At 44.1% G+C, this 23,392-nt stretch overlaps 1 protein-coding gene and 1 long non-coding RNA gene across 6 annotated transcripts in view; one reads left to right on the top strand and one right to left on the bottom strand.

Moving 5' to 3' along the window:
• Positions 1–16,994, bottom strand: part of LOC147035074 (uncharacterized) — a 24,313-nt gene extending 7,319 nt beyond the window's left edge. The window contains exons 1-2 of the long non-coding RNA XR_015061262.1: positions 16,743–16,994; positions 16,508–16,613 (exon numbers count right to left, since the gene is read on the bottom strand). This is a non-coding gene — a long non-coding RNA (uncharacterized LOC147035074). The remainder of the gene's footprint in view (positions 1–16,507; positions 16,614–16,742) is intronic.
• Positions 16,995–17,090: 96 nt separating this feature from the next.
• LOC147035073 (carboxy-terminal kinesin 2-like) overlaps positions 17,091–23,392 on the top strand; it is a 122,894-nt gene continuing 116,592 nt past the window's right edge. The window contains exon 1 of one of the 5 annotated variants that reach the window (XM_085893325.1): positions 17,091–17,226. Coding sequence is in view for 2 of the 5 variants with exons in the window: in XM_085893349.1 (XP_085749475.1) it covers positions 17,715–17,731 (17 nt within the window). In the remaining 3 variants the exon portion in view is untranslated. The other 4 variants (XM_085893343.1, XM_085893333.1, XM_085893349.1 and 1 more) reach the window with 4 other exon arrangements.

Below are 23,392 nucleotides of genomic sequence, written 5' to 3'. Positions count from 1 at the left end.
ATATATATATATATATATATATATATATATATATATATATATATATATATATATACATACATATATATATATACATATATATATATATATATATATATATATATATATACATATATATATATATATATTGTTACGGATTCCTGAGTGCGCCGGCGTGCTGACGGCCACGTAACTCGAATCGCGGCACGTCGCCCACCGGACGGACAATCCAGTCGTGACCCTCTCGGACTAACGCCAGGAACCAGTCACGGGTGGACCTTCCGGTCTCACCGCGATCGAGCCAATCAGCCCCCGCGTGGGATAGGGTTGCTCGCCAAATTCGACCTACCTAAGTACCCACACAGAGGGTAGACCGGGCGATCGCACCTCGCCGCAGGTCGACTTCGGACACGGGCCACTTAAGCGACCCGTTCCGTACTATCGGGATAACCGAGCGGTGTTATCGTCGGCCTCGACGGTTCGATTAATTATCGGGCGTATTCAGCCCACTACCAACCCTTTACGTGAAGTAAGATGGGGATTCAATAGAGGAAAAGACGAAGCGAAGCGGGAGAACAGTTCAATAATAAAGCACATTTATTCGCGGCACACGGGAAGCACACATGTACAATTCCACCAAATGCACACAGAAAAGACACAATGCAATTTACACAAAAAGCAAATGTAAAAGCGAAGACACAATGCAGAGCTAATACCGACTACCGAGCACACGGCAACACTTATACAATTTTACTTCACAGACGGCGCCGACAACACATACCCAAAACCAAGGAAAAGAATACCCTCAAGGATGAGGCGGGCCTGAGGCCGAGACCGGGTCGGCCTACCCGTCTGGTGATGAGACGCGGAGCGGCGATGGCGCCTCAACTCCGCGGGCCTCGCGGACAGTCTCTGGTAGGGGGTGGGAAAGGGGCCCCCTTGGTCGCACTATCTCAGCGCGGGGGGAAACAGGAGGGGGTTGCTGATGCTCGGGGTATAGAGGATTCTTATTGTCCCGCGACGAGCGTCTCCACCTCAGCCAGGTCGCGCTGTCGGCCTCCCTGGGTGCAGCTCCCTGCACGACGCGAGCACCCCCTCGTCTGCCCTCGCCACCTCTCCACAGCTCCGTCCCCTCCGTTCCGACTCCAACGCACACGACGACCAGCTCCTTCTTGCCAACTCCACCGCCCGCGAAGTCTTGACTCTCTGTTCCCTCTCGACTCTCCTACTCTCCTACTCTCCTACTCTCTGGACTGACGAACACGGTCCTTTTATCAGCCCCGTAGCTTCGCCCTCTCATCTTTGACCCCCTCCCTTCGACCTTTCACCTCGCTCCCCATTGGCCCGAGAAAAAGTGGGCGTGAATGCTTTTTGATCCATAAATTTGCATATATCGATCGCCCTCCAACGCCCTGGGGGCGGGGCCAATTCGCCCCTCGCTCACCGATTGGACGGCAAAAAGTGGGCGTGTGTCGTTTTTGATCCGTTTTTGAAGCACAAAATCCGTGATTTTGTACACGCTGTTCGGCGCGCGCCCTGCACGAGTCCAACACCGGTACCCACAGCGGCGCAAGAACGGTGGTGATGCGACGGTTGCGAGGTGTGACGTGAAGGTTGTGGCGGTTGTGGTGAAGCGGCGTTGTGGTTGGTGGTTGATGTTGTGGTTGTGGTGGTAATCATGGCGGTTGGTCCAAAATAAAGATAGCAAAAGAAAAACGGCTATCCTGAAGAGTCGCAGCACGCATGAATAACATTTATTCCCACTAGACAACGGGTTTGGGCCTAACTACACATATACTTGCCGAGATATCTCACCTAAGGGACCTGAATGGTGGTTTGCGAATTTGGTAACCACAACAATATATATACATATATATATATATATATATATATATATATATATATATATATATATATATATATATATATATACATATATATATATATATATATATATATATATATATACATACATATATATATATATACATATATATATATATACATATATATACATATATACATATATATATATATATATATATATATATATATATATATATATATATATATATATATATATATATACATATATATATATATATATATATATATATACATATATATACATATATATATATATATATATATATATATATATATATATATATATATATATATATATATATATATATATATATATATATATATATATATATATACACGAGGTGTGTTCAAAAAGTATCCAACCTTAATTTTTCGTGCGTAAACAAATGAAGCTCGGGAGGCATGGTTTGGTGCACGTATGTAGGCGATCCTAATTCATATGCGTGAATATTTTCCCGCCTGCAGAAGCTGTCAGTCGCCAACAGATTGCCGATGAGTGAGGAAGTGTAAGTGAGTGCCGTCGGATTTTCGTTTTTGACAAAATGGCGGAAAAACTTGAACAACGCTACTGCATCAAATTTTGTGTAACTCTTGGTGATTCCCAAGTGGAAACGATCTGCAATATTCAACAGGCCTTCGGGAACTAAGCAATGGGCACCACACAGATAAAAGAGTGGTACAACCGCTTCAAAGATGGTCGCACATCAGTGGAAAGTGAAGCACGTTCTGATACGCCCCCAACATCCCGAAATGAGATTGTCATTGACCAAGTGAGAACCCTGCTGATGCAGGATCGTCTAATCACGGTCAGAGAACTTGCAGACAAGGCGGGCGTCAGCATTGGATCCGTTCATTCCATTTTGACTGAGGACTTTGGCTTAAGGAGAATCTCAGCGAAGTTCGTGCCAAAGCTGCTAACGATCGAGCAGAAGCAACTCCGTTTGGAGATCGCACAGGAACTGCCGGAGACTGTGAACAGTGATCCCAACTTCTTCAACACAGTGAGCACTGGCGATGAGACCTGGGTTTATAGGTACGACCCAGAAACAAAGTTCCAGTCATCACAATGGAAGCATCCAACATCCCCGAGGCTAAAAAAAGCAAGGAAGGTCCGCAGCAATGTCAGTCAGGCTGACCGTCTTCTTTGACTCCAGTGGCATGGTTCATCACAAGTACGCACAAGACGGCACAACCATCACCAAAGAGTACTAGCAAGAGGTACTGCGTCTCCTTCGTGACGCTGTGCGACGCAAACGGCCGGACCTTACCAGCCACGAAAAGGGTAGTCGCGACTTATTTTCTTTTTCCTTTGCTTTTTGTGTAAATGCTTGTGGGCAGCAGTCAATTGGCAGCTCCATCACGATAACGCACCCGCCCATTCTTCACAGTTGATACAGAGTTTCCTGGCCAAACACAACACACCTGTACTTCGTCAGGCTCCCAACTCTCCCGACATATCTCCGTGTGACTTCTGGCTTTTCTCCAAGCTGAAAATGCCCCTGAAAGGGACCATATTTCAGTCCAGAGAAGACATCATGCGCAATTCGACGGACCAGCTGTGCGCCATCCCAAAAGAGGCATTCCAGCGCTGCTTCCGACAGTGGCAGAACCGTTGGGAGAAGTGTGTGGCAGCCTAAGGGGACTACTTTGAAAGAGATTAGTGCAAGTTTGTTGTATCTGGATACGAGTATTTTTTATGAACAAAGGTCAGATCCTTTTTGAACACACCTCGTGTATGTATGTGTGTATATATGTGTATGATATATATATATATATATATATATATATATATATATATATATATATATGTACATATATATATATATATATACATATATATATATATATATATATATATATATATATATATATATATATATATATATATATATATATATATATATGTACATATATAAGCCTGGTGTTGGCTTAGTGGTTAGGGTGGCGGCTTGGGATCCCAGTGTCCTGAGTTCAAGCCCCGTTGGCTGCTGAATTAACACCAGGGGGTTGACTCAGCCTGTCATCCTTCCGAGGTCGGCGAAATGAGTGCCAGTGTACTGGTCCCGGTGTATGCCCCGGTTAGAATAGGTGTACCATATCCCTGTGTGTCGTAAGAGGCGACCAGGGTTGGCGTCAGGAAGGGCACCCGGCCATAAAACATTGCCTCACAAAAAGCCAAACCCCTGCACAGCAGGGAAAAATGGCTGTAAAAACGGTTCACACATATATGTACATATATATATTGTTGCGGATTCGCGCCCGCCGGCGTGCGAACGGCCACGTAACTCGAATCACGGCACGTCGCCCACCGGACGGACAATCCAGTCGTGACCCTCTCGGACTAACGCCGGGAACCAGTCACGGGTGGACCTTTCGGTCTCACCGCGATCGAGCCAATCAGCCCCCGCGTGGGATAGGGTTGCTCGCCAAATTCGAACTACCTAAGTACCCACGCGGAGGGTAGACCGGGCGATCGCACCTCGCCGCAGGTCGACTTCGGACACGGGCCACTTAAGCGACCCGTTCCGTACTATCAGAATAACCGAGCGGTGTTATCGTCGACCTCGACGGTTCGATTAATTATCGGGCGTATTCAGCCCACTACCAACCCTTTACGTGAAGCAAGATGGGGATTCAATGGAGGAAAAGACGAAGCGAAGCGGGAGAACAGTTCAACAATAAAGCACATTTATTCGCGACGAACGGAAAGCACACAAATACAATTCCACCAAATGCACAAAAAAAGAGAAAACACAATTCCATTTACACAAAAAGCAAACATAAAAGTGAAAACACAGTGCAGAGCTAATACCGACTACCGAGCACACGGCAACACTTATACAATTCTACTTCACAGACGGCGCCGACAACACATACCCAAAACCAAGGAAAAGAAATACCCTCAAGAATGGGGTAGGCCTGAGGCCGAGACCGGGTCGGGCCTACCCGTCTGGTGATGAGACGCGGAGCGGCGATGGCCCCGCAACCCGCGGGCCTCGTGGACAGTGCCTGGCAGGGGGTGGGAACGGGGCCCCCTTGGTCGCACTATCTCAGCGCGGGGGGAAACAGGAGGGGGTTGCTGATGCTCGGGGTATAGAGGATCTTTATTATATGCGACGAGCGTCTCCACCTCGGCCAGGTCGCGCTGTCGGCCTCCCTCGGGTGCAGCTTCCTGCACGACGCGAGCACCCCCTCGTCTGGTGTCGCCGCCTTTCCACAGCTCCGTCCCCTCCGTTCCGACTCCAACGCACACGACGAGCAGCTCCACCGCCCGCGAAGTCTTGACCCTCTGCTTCCGACTCTCCTCTTCTTGACTCTCCGACCTCGTTCTGCTGACTCTCTCGTTCCTGACTCTCCGACCTTCTCTTGTTTGACTGACGAACACCGTCCTTTTATCCCCCCGTAACTTCGCCTTTGACCCCCTCCCTTTGACCTTTCACCTCGCTCCCCATTGGCCCGAGAAAAAGTGGGCGTGAAGGCTTTTTGATCCACAAATTTGCATATATCGATCGCCCTGGGGGCGGGGCCAATTCGCCCCTCGCTCACCGATTGGACGGCAAAAAGTGGGCGTGTGTCGTTTTTGATCCGTTTTTGAAGCAGAAAATCCGTGATTTTGTACACGCTGTTCGACGCGCGTTCTGCATGAGTCCAACACCGGTACCCATGAGTGGCGCGAGATGACGGTGATGCGATGGTGGCGAGTTGTGACGGTAAAGGTCGTGGCGGTTGTGGTGAAGCGGCGTTGTGGTTGGTGGTTGTTGTTGTGGTTGTGATCATGGCGGTTGGTCCAAAATAAAGATAGTAAAAGAAAAACGGCTATCCTGAAGAGTCGCAGCATGTATAAATGACATGTATTCCCACTAGACAACGGGTTTGGGCCTAACTACACATGCACTTACCGAGATACCTCACCTAAGGGACCTGAATGGTGGTTTGCGAATCTGGTAACCACAACAATATATATATATATATATATATATATATATATATATATATATATATATATATATATATATATATATATATATATACACATACATATACATACATATACATATATATATATATATATATATATATATATATATATATATATATATATATATATATATATATATATATATATATATATACACACAAGACCACCAAATGTTCATGACTTGATATGAGGTTAGAAGATTTGGAATAGCATGCTACCCTAAAAAACACGCTTTGCATCATAAAATTACCCTTACAGAAGTGGTTAGACTCAGTAGTGCAACAGGCAATGCCCCTCAGGATATTCTTTTCAATAAACAAGGTTGTGTCCACATGGTAATATTACCTTGTTTCGATAATATGCATGGTTTGGTGTATCAGTAGTTGATTGAAATGCTCAACCTGCAAGTTTTAAATTGATATTGTGAGGAAGAAAGTATCGACATGGTGAGGATAACAATAAATGAGAAACCACTTGACTTCCGGTACTTTCGGTTCAGGGTTCGTGTGCAAATTTCAGAGCTCCATGTGGCAAACACGATGCTTATTCTTTTGTTTTTCAAATTTACTATCGTGATTTTGTGTCAGGAGTTGTGTTTTTGATATCACTTCAGGTTTCAGTTGTGTTTATACAACATTAGCAGGTAATTATATTCGTTATATCATATAAATCACAGGATCTGGCCCATGATGCCACCCAGGGTTAACCACCAGGAGCACTTTGGCAAATTGCGCAGCACATTCAGGGTGCCAGGTTACGAGGCCACGGGCCCAAGCACAACTTACCAGGGGAGGTCTTTACTATGCTCCAATCCTTGGAGCCTAGTGCTGATCAACCCTTTTAGGAGGAAGGCTCAGGCCCATTGGCCGAAGGATACCGCGTGCCGGCGCATCTCCACACGCTGTGAGACCGTCAAGGGCAGCTCTTGCTCTTGCAGTTCCAACCAGTCCAGGTTGATGTCAAATATTGGCTGTCATACTCTGCATGGGACCCCTGCGATTCTGGCCATTGGCTACCAGCACAGGAAGAAAACCTCTTCAAGGAAAATCCTGTGATGCGCTGAAAATCCTGTGATGCGGAGGTACTTGCCCGCAGTGAAGCGGCCACCCAAAATTTATATATATATATATATATATATATATATATATATATATATATATATATATATATATATATATATATATATATATATATATATATATTGTTGCGAATTCACGCCCGCCGGCGTGCGAACGGCCACGTAACTCGAATAGCGGCACGTCGCCCACCGGACGGACAATTCTGTCGTGACCCTCTCGGACTAACGCCGGGATCTAGTCATGGGTGGGCCTTTCGGCCTCACCACGATCGTGCCAATCGGCCCCCCGCGTGGGATAGGGTTGTTCGCTAAATTCGACCTACCTAAGTACCCACGCGGAGGGTAGACCGGGCGATCGCACCTCGCCGCAGGTCGACTCCGGACACGGGCCACTTAAGCGACCCGTTTCGTACTATCGGGATAACCGAGCGGTGTTATCATCGGCCTCGATGGTTCCGATTAATTATCGGGCGTATAAAGCCCACTACCAACCCTTTACGTGAAGCAAGATGGAGATTCAATTAAAGAAAAGACGAAGCGAAACGGGAAAAACAGTTCAACATAATTCACATTTATTCCGCGGCACACGGAGAGCACACATATACAATTACAACAATTATGCACCAAAAGCAGATGTTACAAAAGAAACACAACAATGCAGATCTACTACCGACAATGCGAGCACACGGCAACACTTACACAGTTTTACTTTACAGACGGCGCCGACAACACATTTACTCAAAAGCAAAAGAAAAGGGCCACCCTCAAAGACAAGGGGGCAGATGGGGCCTGTGGGCCGCGAGACCGGGTGGATCCTACCCGTGTCTTGTGATGAGCCGCAAATGTGGCGGCGCCCTGACTCCGCGCTCCTTCGCGGGTTTCGTTGGCACTGCTTTGAGTGGGGTGGGAATGGGGCCCCCTTTTCGCACTATCTCAGCGCGGGGGAAAAAAGGTGGGGAATTGTTGATGCTCTGGGGAAAGAGGATAGCTGGCTTGCTTGGGTCCCGCGACGAGCGACTCCACTGCGACCTCGTCGCCGACCGCCGTCTTCCTTGCCTCGGACCCGAGCTATTCGACCTCCTCCCCAATTCTCCTCAGCCAACTGCAGCAAACCACCTCGACCGTGCTCCAGGCTTCAGGCTTCCCCTCTCTGCAGCTCCCCGACAGACTCCGAACTCGACAGACTGCCACTCTCCAGACCCGACTTGACTCACGGCTCCACAGACTGCTCCTCTCCAGACCCGACTTGACTGCCTCGACCTTTTCTCCAACTCGCCTTGACCGAAAACTGCTTGACTTGACTGAGCCCGACTCAACCCTGCGCTCGGCGCTTTGTAGTCCGGCAGGAGAACCCATATGCAAATTTCTGGATCAGAACGAGCTCGGGGGTGGAGCCACGCTCGCCCATTAGACGGAGAAAAAGGGGCGTGAGTCTCCCCTTGATCCTCGAATTTGCATATATCGATTCTACTCCGACGCGCCTGGAGGCGGGGCCAAACCGCCCCGTGCTTGCTGATTGGACGGATCAGAAGTGGGCGTGTATCATTCCTGATCCGACTTCTCCTCGGAAAGGCCGCAATTTGCACCCGCGGTTCGGTGCGCGTCCCGCACGAGGCCAGGACAGCCTGACGCTCGGTGCCCACAAGCGGTGCGGGAATGGCCGCAGAAGGAGAGGCGAAGGTGGTGGAGGGTTTAAAGTGCTGGTCCATGGCCATGGCGACGTTTGGAATGGCGGTGATGCGATGCTTGCGGGAGCGAGTTGTGAAGGTAAAGGTCATGGCTGTTGGCGTTGTTGATGTTGTTGTGAAGCGGCGTTGCGGTTGGTGGTTGTTGTGTGATGGCGGTTGAGACGTGGTTGGTTCAAAATAAAGATAGAACAGAAAAACGGCTATCTTAAAGGGTCGCAGCCCGAATGAATCACATTTATTCCTTCTAAACAACGGGTTTGGGGCTAACTACACATGTACTTACAGAGATATTTCAACTACGGGACCTGAATGGTGGTTTGCGAATTTCCTCAACCGTAACAATATATATATATATATATATATATATATATATATATATATATATATATATATATATATATATATATATATATATATATATATATATATATATATATACACACACACACACACACACACACACACACACATATCAGCCCAAAAAAAGTTCAGTCTGTCCACGGAGCAGTGAAGCCATGTGACGATGTCTATTAATTACATACTGTTTGAACGTCAGTTGCACCTTGACTTCACACATGTACGTCGTCGATTAATTATGTAATATATGAATGCACTTTCCAACCTTTTAGAGAGCTGAGACGCCTTCGAACATTCAACACCTTTAAGACCCTTTCAGGCCCCCAAAGATGCTGAGGACCCTGTCAATTAAAAGCTAGTTGTTGTGAGATTTGTTCATAAACATTAGTAAATGCCTGTGAATGATTAATATTGATGGTTATATCTTAGTTGTTTTTTTATATACCAATGGACCAATGTTATAGCAAATATCTATTTTTGGAGGCAACCACCTTCCCTGTAAACCTCTGTAGACCCACAATTTTGTTTTTCATAGCGTGAACAAACTTTCCTCCATCATTGGTAATGAAGGTTGTGGTCAATAAGTTTTGTTTAGCATGGATCAGTAAATTGTAATATCAACTGCTTGATGTAATGAGCTAATTTTGACTGTAGATGGCAGTATTGTATTGTAAACTGCCTGGTGAGATTTGTGAAGATGCTGGGATTTTCTCAGACAAAACTTCCAGTGAGGTCGAGAATCACATTTGCTGGAACACACGGAATTGTTCTGTGATACTATATAAACCCTTGAAAGGGAGGTGTAAAGAGACGGGTTATATGTGACGAGCTGAGTGTTTCCATTGTCCCGTGTTCGATTAAACTCTGAGTAAACGAGGTGTTCATGTCCGAAGCGGTTGTTAACATGTGGAGACAATTGTAATCAGGTTGTTTAAAACTCATTAAGATTGCATATCCGGAATGAATTCCTTTGAGCTCTTGAAATCATCCTGGATGGGCCAGCGTGAGAGAGAGGACACTGCAACGGGAATTGAAGGTTTGACAGCCCTTCAATTCAATTCAATGACAGACAGGAGGATGAGGTGAACACATGTGACTCGTGCCAGCAGGACAGACACTGAGCGGCGGAAAAACCCAACGTGGGAGTTGGAGTTGGTCATTGTATTCGTATGTAATGGTGAACTTCCTCATTTGACTTCCTCATTTGTTTATTTGAAATACAAGTTTCAAACACGTTATGCTGTTGATGTGGTCATTGTAACGTCACTCAGAAATCACAGACACCAACTGACAAAGATCCATTTGAGTGGGAGCTGACCTATACGTTCGTTCATGACCCTGGATTGCAGTCATTAGAGAATGTGCTGTGTTTGGCACCACGAACAACATACGTACACCAAAGGAAAGGAAGCCCCTAAGGTGTGCGTATTACTCCCACTTCTGACATACTGGGTGATGAAGGCTGTGGTCAAGTTTCATCGAAATCGTGTGTAGTTTCAGAGAAGAAGTTGCAAGTGTTGGTGGACGGACGAATGACGAGCAATCCCGTAAACTTCCTGGAACAATGTTCCAAGTGAGCTAAAAATAGGGGCAATACCCCTGGGCACTCACATGGTAGCGGCTGGATAATAAAAACAAGGAACCACTGGTAAGCGTAGATGACCCACAAAACATGTAATGGAGAAGAAAGTTAATACCTATGGATTTTTTTTTCATGCCATGAACAAACTTTGATACATCACGGATGATAAAGGTTGTGGTCATGTTTCACCAAACATGCGTGTTTAATTTCTGAGAAGAGAGGAAATACATATTTTGGGAGGCATCCTCTCCATAGAACCCCTTAGATCCTGCTTTTTCTCATGCTGTGACCAAACTTTGGTACATCATGGCTGATGAAGGTTGTGGTGAAGTTTCATCGAAATTGTGTGTGTAGTTTCTGAGAAGAAAGCAAATCCCTATTTTAGGGGGCAACCACCCCACCCTCCCCATAAACTCCCACGGACTCCAATTTATTTTTAATTGTGTAGTTTCAGAGAAGAAACCAAATACATTTTTATGGGGAAACCACACTGCACACCCTTACTTGGACCCAGATTTTCTTTAATGGCATGAAAAAACTTTATTACATCATGGGTGATGAAGATTGTGTTCAAGTCTCATCAAACTTGTGTGTGTGATTTCAGAGAAGACGGCAAATACCTATTTTAAGGGTAGCCCCACCCCCCTCCATAGACACCTTCAGAAGCCAATTTTTTTTAGATCCTCGTGGAGGATCTCCAAGTCTTACTCATGTTGTTGTTCTTGTGGACGTTTTTGTTTCACAGCCTACAGTTTTCATCAAAATTTCCTGAAACTTGGCAAATATATGTAAAAATATCCTACGCAGACAGTAACGATCTCCGATTTTGAAAATTCCTTCAAGAAAAAAAGTTATGACGTCAAAATATCTCCGCTAATGGAAATCGCCTAAAAAATTATCTCCGAAACTAGGCAAGCTTTTTGAATTCTGTTTGGGGGAATCGAACAGGGCGTTAGCAGAGATGAATTACTGCACATATGATACATCACTATGACGTCATATCAATTTTTAATGACGTCATTCGTATTTTTTGACATTTTTGGTTTCACAACCCAGAGTTTTCATCGGATCTTCGTGAAACTTGCCATGTATATGCAGAAAGCCCACGGCGCAGGCAGTAACCATCTCCGATTTTGGAAATTCTTCCTGGTTGATTCACAACCCAGAGTTTTCATCGGATCTTCATGAAACTTGTTGTTTCACAGCCTACAGTTTTCATCGAAACTTTCTGAAAATTGGCATATATATGTAAAAATACCCTGCACAGACAGTAACCATCTCCGATTTTGAAAATTCCTCCGAGAAAAAAAGTTATGACGTCAAAATATCTCCGCTAATGGAAATCGCCGAAAAAATTATCGATGAAACTAGGCAAGCTTTTTAAATTCTGTTTGCGGGAATCGAACATTGCATGAGAAAAGATGAATTACCGCACATATGATACATCACTAAGATGTCATATCAATTTTTAGGACGTCATTCCTATTTTTTGACATTTTTTGTCTCACAACCCAGAGTTTTCATCGGATCTTCTTGAAACTTGCCATGTACAGTATATGCAGAAAGCCCACACGTAGGCAGTAACCATCTCCGATTTTGGAAATTCTTCCCAGAAAAAGAGTTGACGTCATGATATTGCCACTAATGGAAATCACCTATACCATTATCTCTGAAACTAGGCAAGCTGTTTGAATTTTGTTTGCGGAAATCAAGCCGGGCATTAGCACAGATAATTTATTGCAAACCTGACAGGGCGGAGAAGCTCCTTGTGAGCCAACGGCCACCCATATCTACTGCCCAACTGTGTCTGCGGACGTCCTCCTGCAGTTGGGTTACTTTTTATTAGGAGGGTGGTGGCAGGATTTGCACTTCGGCCACCGTAAAACCCTTCATTCCGCAAAGCACAAAAAGGCAAAAAAAATCTGAAAAGCCATGCTGTGGGAGTACCTCCTGTGCAGCTTCCCTTCGCAGGGCAGCTCACTATATGATGGGATTGGGGCAAAGCCTTAGGGACCCCCCAATCTTTGATGAAAGGAGGGAAACCACAGCGTAACATCCCTGGGTCAGATTGCGGGAGAGTGTGTCGGAGTGGTGCTGTGGTGTCGTCCACCAGACGGCGGTCTCCTTGGGTAAACCTGAGGCGGTCCCTTCGGGTGGGTGCCTGGAATGTCCCATCCCTAAGAGAGGATGATCACCTGTCTCTGTTATCATCTGAGCTCAAGCGTTTGGACATCGGTATTGCAGCACTCTCTGACGTTCGGAGACCGGATTGCGGCGAGATAATGGGGGGTGGTTACACCTACTATTGGTCTGGTCGCTCTGATGGTTACCATACTCAAGAAGTTTCTGTAGCTGTGTCTAATAAGCTGACCCCAATGATAATTGAGGTAACACTGGTCAATGAGCGTATTATGAGACTAAGGATTCGTCACTCCTTAGGTGTCATTTCCCTGGTCTCTGTCTATGCTCCGACTGAGGCGAGTGACCTCACCGTGAAGGACACATTCTAGGCCACGCTCGAGTCTGTGGTTGATCAGTGCCCCAGACGAGATACACTTCTAGTCTTGGGGGATTTCAATGCATCGACTGGAACTGATAGGGATGGTTATGAGACATGTGTTGGTCCCCATGTGTCAGGAACTATGAACCAGAATAGCACTAAGTTCCTTGACTTTGCAAGAAGTCATGGACTTAGGGTGGCTGGTTCATGGTTTCAGCGCCCACAAGCTCATCGCTGGACTTTGTATTCCAACGCTGGCAGTGTGGCAAAGGAGATTGACCATGTCCTCATTGACGGTCGCTGGAGGATGATCCAGAACTGCAGGGTCTACCGGAGTGCTCAGTTCCTCAATACTGACCACAGGCTTGTTGTAGCAACTCTAAAGCTGCACTTTAAATCCTAGAGAATGGTACCATCCCAGCCAAGGCTGGATGTTGGCAAGCTCAAGGATAAGAGAGTAGCTGAGGAGTTTGCGAACAGGCTGAGTGGACATTTGCAGGGTCTGGGTGTTTTGGGGGGTCCTGAAGAGTTGTGGAGTGCCTTCAAGACCACCGCCCTTGACATTGCCGGTGGATGTCTTGGAACTCACCGCAGGGCAAAGAAGAATTTTGTCTCAAGGGACACTGGATACCATTGACCAGAGTTGCAGGGCCAGGCTGAATGGCAGAGCTGAGCTGTTCAGGGAGCTGAGGCATAAAACTGTAAGTGCACTGAGGGTGGACAAGGAGGACTATGTGCAAGGAATCTGTGAGGGGGTAGAGCATCACCTGTGGACAGGTGCTTCTCGTGCCACTTACAGGGGAATTTGCGCATTGTGTTCATCCAAGTCCATCCCTCAGAGCACTGCAGTTAGAGCAGAAAGTGGTAGGCTCTTGACAGAGAAGTCTGAAGTGAAGGCCCGCTGGGCCGGTTACTTTGAGCGGTTGTACCAGGCTGATCCCCCAGCTGTCAAGTTAGACGTCAAGGGTGTTACAATCCCTGTTGCTGACCCTCCAATCAACTGTGGTCCACCTTTGCTTGTGGAAACACGGGCTGTGGTGAACCGGTTGAAACGGGATAAAGCTGCAGGGATCTGTTGCATCCATGCTGATCTTCTCAAGGCTGGTGGAAATGCTGTACTCATGTTGTTGCATGCAGTTTTTGCTCTGCCTGAAATAAACAGGCATCATCCCAACTGATTCGAAGAGTGGCCTTGTTGTCCCTTTCTGGAAATGGAAGGGTGATCGCCAAGACTGCAACAACTACCGAGGGGTGATGCTGCTCTCAGTGCCGGGCAAGGTCTTTGCTCGGATAATTCTTGATGGGGTTCGCCACCATCTGCTTGAGCACCAACGTCCAGAGCAGTCAGGCTTTACACCAAAGAGGTCAACGATTGACCGTATACTTGCTCTTCGTGTCCTCACCGAACGCAGACGAGAGTTTCGGCGGGGGCTGCTTGCAGCCTTTGTTGATCTCTGTAAAGCGTTAGATTCAGTGAATCGGGATGCCCTCTGGAGGAGTCTTGGCCTTTGTGCGGTGCCACCAAAACTGATCGATCTGATGTCTGAACTCTACTCTGGTATTGAGAGTGCTGTGAAGTGTGGTGATACCATCCCTGACTTATTTCCAGTTGTTACTGGAGTTCATCAGGGGTGTGTACTGGCCCCCACACTTTTCAGCACTTGTATGGACTTGATTCTGGGGAGGATGTCGGAGAGATCAAGCTGCGGTGCATCGTTTTGGAATGTCAAGATCTCGGACCTTGATTTCGCAGATGATGCAGTCATCTTTGCGGAGACTTTAGATATCCTTTTGGGGGCGCTCGAGGTGCTGAATGAGGAGTCGGAGCTGCTGGGATTACAGGTTTCTTGGGTCAAAACTAAGATCCAGGCTTTCAATGACAGCTTGGATGCTGCTGTCCTGTCTGTGTCTGTTTGTGGTGAGGATGTTGAGGTCGTGGAGAGATTCACTTACCTTGGCAGTGATATTCATATCTCTGCTGGCTGTGAGTCAGAGGTCAATAGACGTCTGGGTCAGGCCTGGGGAGTCATGGATTCACTGGGTCATGGGGTGTGGCGCTGCCGCTACCTGTGCGGGAGGACGAAAGTCCGAGTCTTCAGGTCCTTGGTGCTTCCAGTCTTGCTCTATGGATGCGAGACTTGGACTCTGACCAAGGATCTGAGACGGAGACTTAATTCCTTTGGTACCAGTTCTCTTCGGAGAATCCTTGGCTATCGCTGGTTAGATTTTGTGTCCATCGAGTGGTTGCAGAGAGAGACTCTGATGAGATTTGTTACCTCCATGGTCCGTGAGCGTCAGTTGCGGCTGTATGGACATGTGGCGCGTTTTTCTGACGCTGATCCTGCTCACCAGATTCTCTCAGCGAGGGAGTCTCGTGAGTGGAGGAGGCCAATGGGCCGACCACGTGCCTCATGGTTGCAGCAGGTTGACCAGCACCTCACGGAGATGAGGAGGGGCCTGGCATTGCCTGGGGGAAGGCCAGACGGAGGCCCCTGGAGTACCAGCGGAAAGTGGATGCAGCGACGCGCTGTTCTGGCACATGCTTCCATACCTGACCTAAACCTGATACATCACATTGATGTCATATTCGTTTTCATGATGTCATCATTTAGAGGACAAGGATATTAGCTCATTTGAGCTTGTTTTTATTAATGGTGTGACCAAACTTTGGCACATCATTGATGACGAAGGTTGTGGTCGAGCATCATCGAAATTGTATGTGTAGTTTCAGAGAAGAAAGCTCACACATATTTTGGGGGCGACCCCTGAAGACCACCTTGGGCCCGATATTATTATTATTATTAATATTATTTTTATCATTATTATTATTTTTAAATGCCATGAACAAACTTTGGTGCATTGAATGTGTTTCAGGTGATGAACATTGTGGTAAAATTTCATCGAAATCGTATGTGTAGTTTTAGAGAAGTTGAAAATATTTGTGGAAGGCCAGACGGATGGACGGACAACGCGCCATCCCATAAGCTCACCGGAACTACGTTTCAGGTGGGCTAAAATAGGGGCAATACCACTGGGTGTGCACCTGGTAGAATAATGACACTAAATAGCAAGTCAACGTGGCACAGAATCAGCAAAATGTACCAATGAACCATTGTTATAGCAAATATTTATTTAGGGGTGTGGGGGGGGGGCAACCCCCTTCCGTGTAAACCTCCTTCGACCCCAATTATTTTTTTTTATTGCGTGAACAAACTTTCCTACATCCTGGGTGATGAAGGTTGTGGTCAAGTGTCATGGAAATTGTGTAGTTTCGAAGAAGGCAAATACAGTTTTTAGTGTAGTGTAATTTTAGTGTAGTGTAGTTTTTGAAAGTCTCCCCCCCAAACCCCAATATTTTTTTAATGTCGTGAACAAACTTTGGTACATCATGGGTGATGAAATTTGTGGTCAAGTTTAATGGAAATAGTGTGTGGTTTCCAAGAAAAAAAGCAAATACCTATTTTTCGTGGCGGGGGGTTAGCACCCCCCCCCACCCCACCCCTTGGTAAATCGTCGATGATGAAGGTTGTGATCAAGTTTCATTGGAATTGGTCGTGTAGTTTCTGGGAAGAAAGCAAGAAATACCCTTTTTGGGGGTCAAACAACCCCCCCCCCCCTTGAGAGCCAGGTTGAAGTTTCACAGCCCACAAGACATTCGATTTGTACCAATTGTACCAAACAGCACATCCCACCTGTAAAGTGTTTCATGCGACTCAGCCATGGTTCAAACCACCGACCTCGCAGGATTCCGAGCAGATTCTCTGCTCGTTATGTCACCGCGGTCGGTTCAAGATTGCTCGGCTTCAGTAAACTAAGATGAACGCATTTGGCGAGTTCGTGGTGAAAAATTCAATCGCGAACTCGCAATCTCTCGGCCCCGTACATATGGGGCGTGGCGCCAGCTAACTCCGCGCTCATTGGCCAATTCCGTCGCTCCTTGCCGCTCTGCTTGAATGCAAACGTCTGCGCATGCGTACAGGAAGGAGATGTTTGTTGTGAGTTAATGGGCGAAAACATCCGGTTCGTTTTTTTTGAAAAAGGGTTTTCCTGCCCTGTTTCATCGCACGTGACTAGCCGTTGACCAATGAATGTTGTCCCGTGTTTTTAAAATTCAAATCGAACGCGCTCTTTTTCTGAGTTCGAAGACGTGTCAGGATAATTCGATTTATTCCTCAGGTTTGTTCGTGCAGGCTTCACGGACGCCTTTGATCTTTGTTCCTGGTTGTTTTTCTTAAAATGCCGTTTCCGTTTGTTGGAACGATTGCGTCGGCGATCGAGGAACTGTGAAGCCGTTGTGTTGTTTCTGTGCTACTTGAGTCCATTGCTGTGATGTCGAGTGTTAGGGTTAGTTGTTCCAGTTAGATGTGGAGGTGTCGGCTCGTAGTCCTTACGTAACACGGGTACGGCTTATGAATTTCTTTTTTAAAATACAAAAAAAATATTATTCTTGTGATTTAAATATTTATTTTTTTGAGATGGTTTTTTGCTACTTGAGAAAGCGGGAGGATCGTAAACCTGGAGTTTGGTGTTTCCAAGGGGCGAGAGGGTCATGACTCGTCATGACAGGAAGATGTTGGCTGTCTGTGGTGGACGTCGGACTTGTTTTTAAAGGAGAGATGTATGAATGATATATTCTTTTACCGTGATTGGTGACAACCGACAAGATGTGTCAAGATGGTTGGTGAGCAAATCAAACTGAAAATTGTGTCATTTGGCTTGAATTCGACAAACAAAGTTACACTTTCAAAATTTTATATAACAAATGGTGTTTACTAATAGTAAAAGAATACCTCACAAATGGTGTTTACTAAGAGTAAAAGCTTACCTCACAAATGGTGTTTACTAATAGTAAAAGCTTACCTCACAAATGGTGTTTACTAAAAGTAAAAGCTTACCTCACAAATGGTGTTTACTAATAGTAAAAGCTTACCTCACAAATGGTGTTTACTAATAGTAAAAGCTTACCTCACAAATGGTGTTTACTAATAGTAAAAGCTTACCTCACAAATGGTGTTTACTAATAGTAAAAGCTTACCTCACAAATGGTGTTTACTAATAGTAAAAGCTTACCTCACAAATGGTGTTTACTAATAGTAAAAGCTTACCTCACAAATGGTGTTTACTAATAGTAAAAGCTTACCTCACAAATGGTGTTTACTAATAGTAAAAGCTTACCTCACAAATGGTGTTTACTAATAGTAAAAGCTTACCTCACAAATGGTGTTTACTAATAGTAAAAGCTTACCTCACAAATGGTGTTTACTCGTGTTGTTAAAAGCTTACCTCACACATGGTGTTTACTCGTGTTGTTAAAAGCTTACCTCACACATGGTGTTTAATCGTGTTGTTAAAAGCTTACCTCACACATGGTGTTTACTCGTGTTGTTAAAAGCTTACCTCACAAATGGTGTTTACTCATGTTGTTAAAAGCTTACCTCACACATGGTGTTTACTCATGTTGTTAAAAGCTTACCTCACACATAGTGTTTACTCATGTTGTTAAAAGCTTACCTCACACATGGTGTTTACTAATGTTGTTAAAAGCTTACCTCACACATGGTGTTTACTCGTGTTGTTAAAAGCTTACCTCACACATGGTGTTTACTCGTGTTGTTAAAAGCTTACCTCACAAATGGTGTTTACTCGTGTTGTTAAAAGCTTACCTCACACATGGTGTTTACTCGTGTTGTTAAAAGCTTACCTCACACATGGTGTTTAATCGTGTTGTTAAAAGCTTAACTCACAAATGGTGTTTACTAATGTTGCTGAAAGCTTACCTCACAAATGGTGTTTACTAATGTTGCTGAAAGCTTACCTCACAAATGGTGTTTACTAATGTTGCTGAAAGCTTACCTCACAAATGGTGTTTACTAATGTTGCTGAAAGCTTACCTCACAAATGGTGTTTACTCATGTTGCTAAAAGCTTACCTCACACATGGTGTTTACTAATGTTGTTAAAAGCTTACCTCACACATGGTGTTTACTAATGTTGTTAAAAGCTTACCTCACACATAGTGTTTACTCATGTTGTTAAAAGCTTACCTCACACATGGTGTTTACTCATGTTGTTAAAAGCTTACCTCACACATGGTGTTTACTCATGTTGTTAAAAGCTTACCTCACACATGGTGTTTCATCATGTTGTTAAAAGCTTACCTCACACATGGTGTTTACTCGTGTTGTTAAAAGCTTACCTCACAAATGGTGTTTACTCGTGTTGTTAAAAGCTTACCTCACACATGGTGTTTACTCGTGTTGTTAAAAGCTTACCTCACACATGGTGTTTAATCGTGTTGTTAAAAGCTTAACTCACAAATGGTGTTTACTAATGTTGCTGAAAGCTTACCTCACAAATGGTGTTTACTAATGTTGCTGAAAGCTTACCTCACAAATGGTGTTTACTAATGTTGCTGAAAGCTTACCTCACAAATGGTGTTTACTCATGTTGCTAAAAGCTTACCTTACACATGGTGTTTACTAATGTTGTTAAAAGCTTACCTCACACATGGTGTTTACTAATGTTGTTAAAAGCTTACCTCACAAATGGTGTTTACTAATGTTGTTAAAAGCTTACCTCACAAATGGTGTTTACTCGTGTTGTTAAAAGCTTACCTCACACATGGTGTTTCATCATGTTGTTAAAAGCTTACCTCACACATGGTGTTTACTAATGTTGTTAAAAGCTTACCTCACAAATGGTGTTTACTCGTGTTGTTAAAAGCTTACCTCACACATAGTGTTTACTCATGTTGTTAAAAGCTTACCTCACACATGGTGTTTACTAATGTTGTTAAAAGCTTACCTCACACATGGTGTTTACTCATGTTGTTAAAAGCTTACCTCACACATGGTGTTTCATCATGTTGTTAAAAGCTTACCTCACACATGGTGTTTACTCGTGTTGTTAAAAGCTTACCTCACAAATGGTGTTTACTCGTGTTGTTAAAAGCTTACCTCACACATGGTGTTTACTCGTGTTGTTAAAAGCTTACCTCACACATGGTGTTTAATCGTGTTGTTAAAAGCTTAACTCACAAATGGTGTTTACTAATGTTGCTGAAAGCTTACCTCACAAATGGTGTTTACTAATGTTGCTGAAAGCTTACCTCACAAATGGTGTTTACTAATGTTGCTGAAAGCTTACCTCACAAATGGTGTTTACTCATGTTGCTAAAAGCTTACCTTACACATGGTGTTTACTAATGTTGTTAAAAGCTTACCTCACACATGGTGTTTACTAATGTTGTTAAAAGCTTACCTCACACATGGTGTTTACTAATGTTGTTAAAAGCTTACCTCACAAATGGTGTTTACTCGTGTTGTTAAAAGCTTACCTCACACATGGTGTTTACTCATGTTGTTAAAAGCTTACCTCACACATGGTGTTTCATCATGTTGTTAAAAGCTTACCTCACACATGGTGTTTACTAATGTTGTTAAAAGCTTACCTCACAAATGGTGTTTACTCGTGTTGTTAAAAGCTTACCTCACACATAGTGTTTACTCATGTTGTTAAAAGCTTACCTCACACATGGTGTTTACTAATGTTGTTAAAAGCTTACCTCACACATGGTGTTTACTCATGTTGTTAAAAGCTTACCTCACACATGGTGTTTCATCATGTTGTTAAAAGCTTACCTCACACATGGTGTTTACTCGTGTTGTTAAAAGCTTACCTCACAAATGGTGTTTACTCGTGTTGTTAAAAGCTTACCTCACACATGGTGTTTACTCGTGTTGTTAAAAGCTTACCTCACACATGGTGTTTAATCGTGTTGTTAAAAGCTTAACTCACAAATGGTGTTTACTAATGTTGCTGAAAGCTTACCTCACAAATGGTGTTTACTAATGTTGCTGAAAGCTTACCTCACAAATGGTGTTTACTAATGTTGCTGAAAGCTTACCTCACAAATGGTGTTTACTCATGTTGCTAAAAGCTTACCTTACACATGGTGTTTACTAATGTTGTTAAAAGCTTACCTCACACATGGTGTTTACTAATGTTGTTAAAAGCTTACCTCACACATGGTGTTTACTAATGTTGTTAAAAGCTTACCTCACAAATGGTGTTTACTCGTGTTGTTAAAAGCTTACCTCACACATAGTGTTTACTCATGTTGTTAAAAGCTTACCTCACACATGGTGTTTACTAATGTTGTTAAAAGCTTACCTCACACATGGTGTTTACTCGTGTTGTTAAAAGCTTACCTCACACATGGTGTTTCATCATGTTGTTAAAAGCTTACCTCACACATGGTGTTTACTCGTGTTGTTAAAAGCTTACCTCACACATGGTGTTTACTCGTGTTGTTAAAAGCTTACCTCACACATGGTGTTTAATCGTGTTGTTAAAAGCTTAACTCACAAATGGTGTTTACTAATGTTGCTGAAAGCTTACCTCACAAATGGTGTTTACTAATGTTGCTGAAAGCTTACCTCACAAATGGTGTTTACTAATGTTGCTGAAAGCTTACCTCACAAATGGTGTTTACTCATGTTGCTAAAAGCTTACCTTACACATGGTGTTTACTAATGTTGTTAAAAGCTTACCTCACACATGGTGTTTACTAATGTTGTTAAAAGCTTACCTCACACATGGTGTTTACTAATGTTGTTAAAAGCTTACCTCACAAATGGTGTTTACTCGTGTTGTTAAAAGCTTACCTCACACATGGTGTTTACTAATGTTGCTAAAAGCTTACCTCAGATGGTGTTTACTAATGTTGCTAAAAGCTCACCTCACAGATGGTGTTTACTCATGTTGCTAAAAGCTTACCTCAGATGGTGTTTACTAATTTTGCTGAAAGCTCACCTCACAGATGTTTACTGATGTTGCTGAAGGCTCACCTCACAGATGTTCACTAATGTTGCTGAAAGCTTACCTCACAGATATTTACTGATGTTGCTGAAAGCTCACCTCACAAATGGTGCTTACTAATGTATTGATGCAGGTTGTTATTCATCCCGTCAAATTAAAATGGTAAAGGTTCATAATTGAAAAAAGCTGCATTTACTAGTCGGTAAAGCCAACGTTTCAGCAACAATCCACTCGCTCTGATCATGGTAAATGTTAAACTCAAGAAGAAGCTTGAGCATCGCCACTTGACCTCGTCCTTTGCTGAAGTGGGTTGTTCTGCAGACAAATCTTGGCGTTACATGACGGTGTGGAAGAGATGTTATAGCTTTGGTCCACGTACAGAACATGACTGTACAGCAATTGAAAACTGCCCTTTTTGTTGAGATGGTGATTAAACTTCTTCCCAAATGGATTCATTTATACCTCCAGCAAACCACTTTGTTTCTCTGTCTATTGTGACCACTTGACTGTTATCAAATCTGTCACCATGCAGGTTCAAGGGCAGATGCACAGCAGAGGTCAAAGACTTCATAAGCTGGATGAAGATGTTTGTTCATACGGGCCTTAAGGGTTTGCTGACTTTCTCCGATGTCGGTGTCTGTGGATGTGTCTTCACATCTGTTGCCATATACCAAGTGACGTTTCCTTGTTCTTAACTTGAGATGAATGGCTGAGCAGAATTCTGCAGCGTTTATACGATGTAACAATGCCAAACTCGGAGAAGGATCTTCTCACGTTCTCAGATTGCCCAGCCACATATGGAATGGTCACTCATTTCATTTTTTTTTCTTTTTTGAGCTGTGTCCTGTTGTTCAGCCGATGTGATGTTTTAGCTACTTCCCACTTTTAAAAGATATCATCCGGCGAAACTGCATTTACTGAGAGCACTCCTAATATTCTCCTCACATAATTTCCCCGCCTGTGTAGTCGGAAAAGAGTGCACACACGTACTCGTGTGTGTGTGTGTATTTGTGTGTAGATGTGTGTTTATATGTGTGTTTATATGTGTGTTTATATGTGTGTGTGTGTGTGTGTGTGTGTGTGTGTGTGTGTGTGTATATAGTCATGCGCCGCATTACGACGGACCGCATATACGACGGTGGTCCCATAAGATTATAATGGAGCTGAAAAATTCCTATCACCTAGTGATGTCGTAGTGCTGCCAGTCGTTTAAAAGTACAGTATAACACATACAATTATGTACAGTACATAATACTTGATAATGATAATAAACAACTACAGTGTGGCCCCGTTATAACATGATTGTTGAGGTCCATAAAATGTCATCGTGAAAAAAGCCGGGTCGCGATAAATCTGGATTCAAGAAAATCTGCGTTCAAACTGACCAAATGTTGACCTAACATCCTAAAACACCCCTATTTTCGCCCTATTTGACCCGTTTTTTGCACGTTAACCTTCGAGCACGTAAATTACCTTTGCATTAAAGAAATCCGCGAATAAATCGTTGTTGTTACAGTAGAAAT

The sequence above is a fragment of the Eptatretus burgeri genome, chromosome 1 (assembly GCF_056783735.1).
Source record: "Eptatretus burgeri isolate ZD-2024b chromosome 1, Ebu_testis_v1, whole genome shotgun sequence".
Taxonomy (NCBI): domain Eukaryota; kingdom Metazoa; phylum Chordata; class Myxini; order Myxiniformes; family Myxinidae; genus Eptatretus; species Eptatretus burgeri.
Note: the sequence above shows the minus strand (reverse complement) of the source record. Positions and strands in the feature narration are given on the sequence as shown.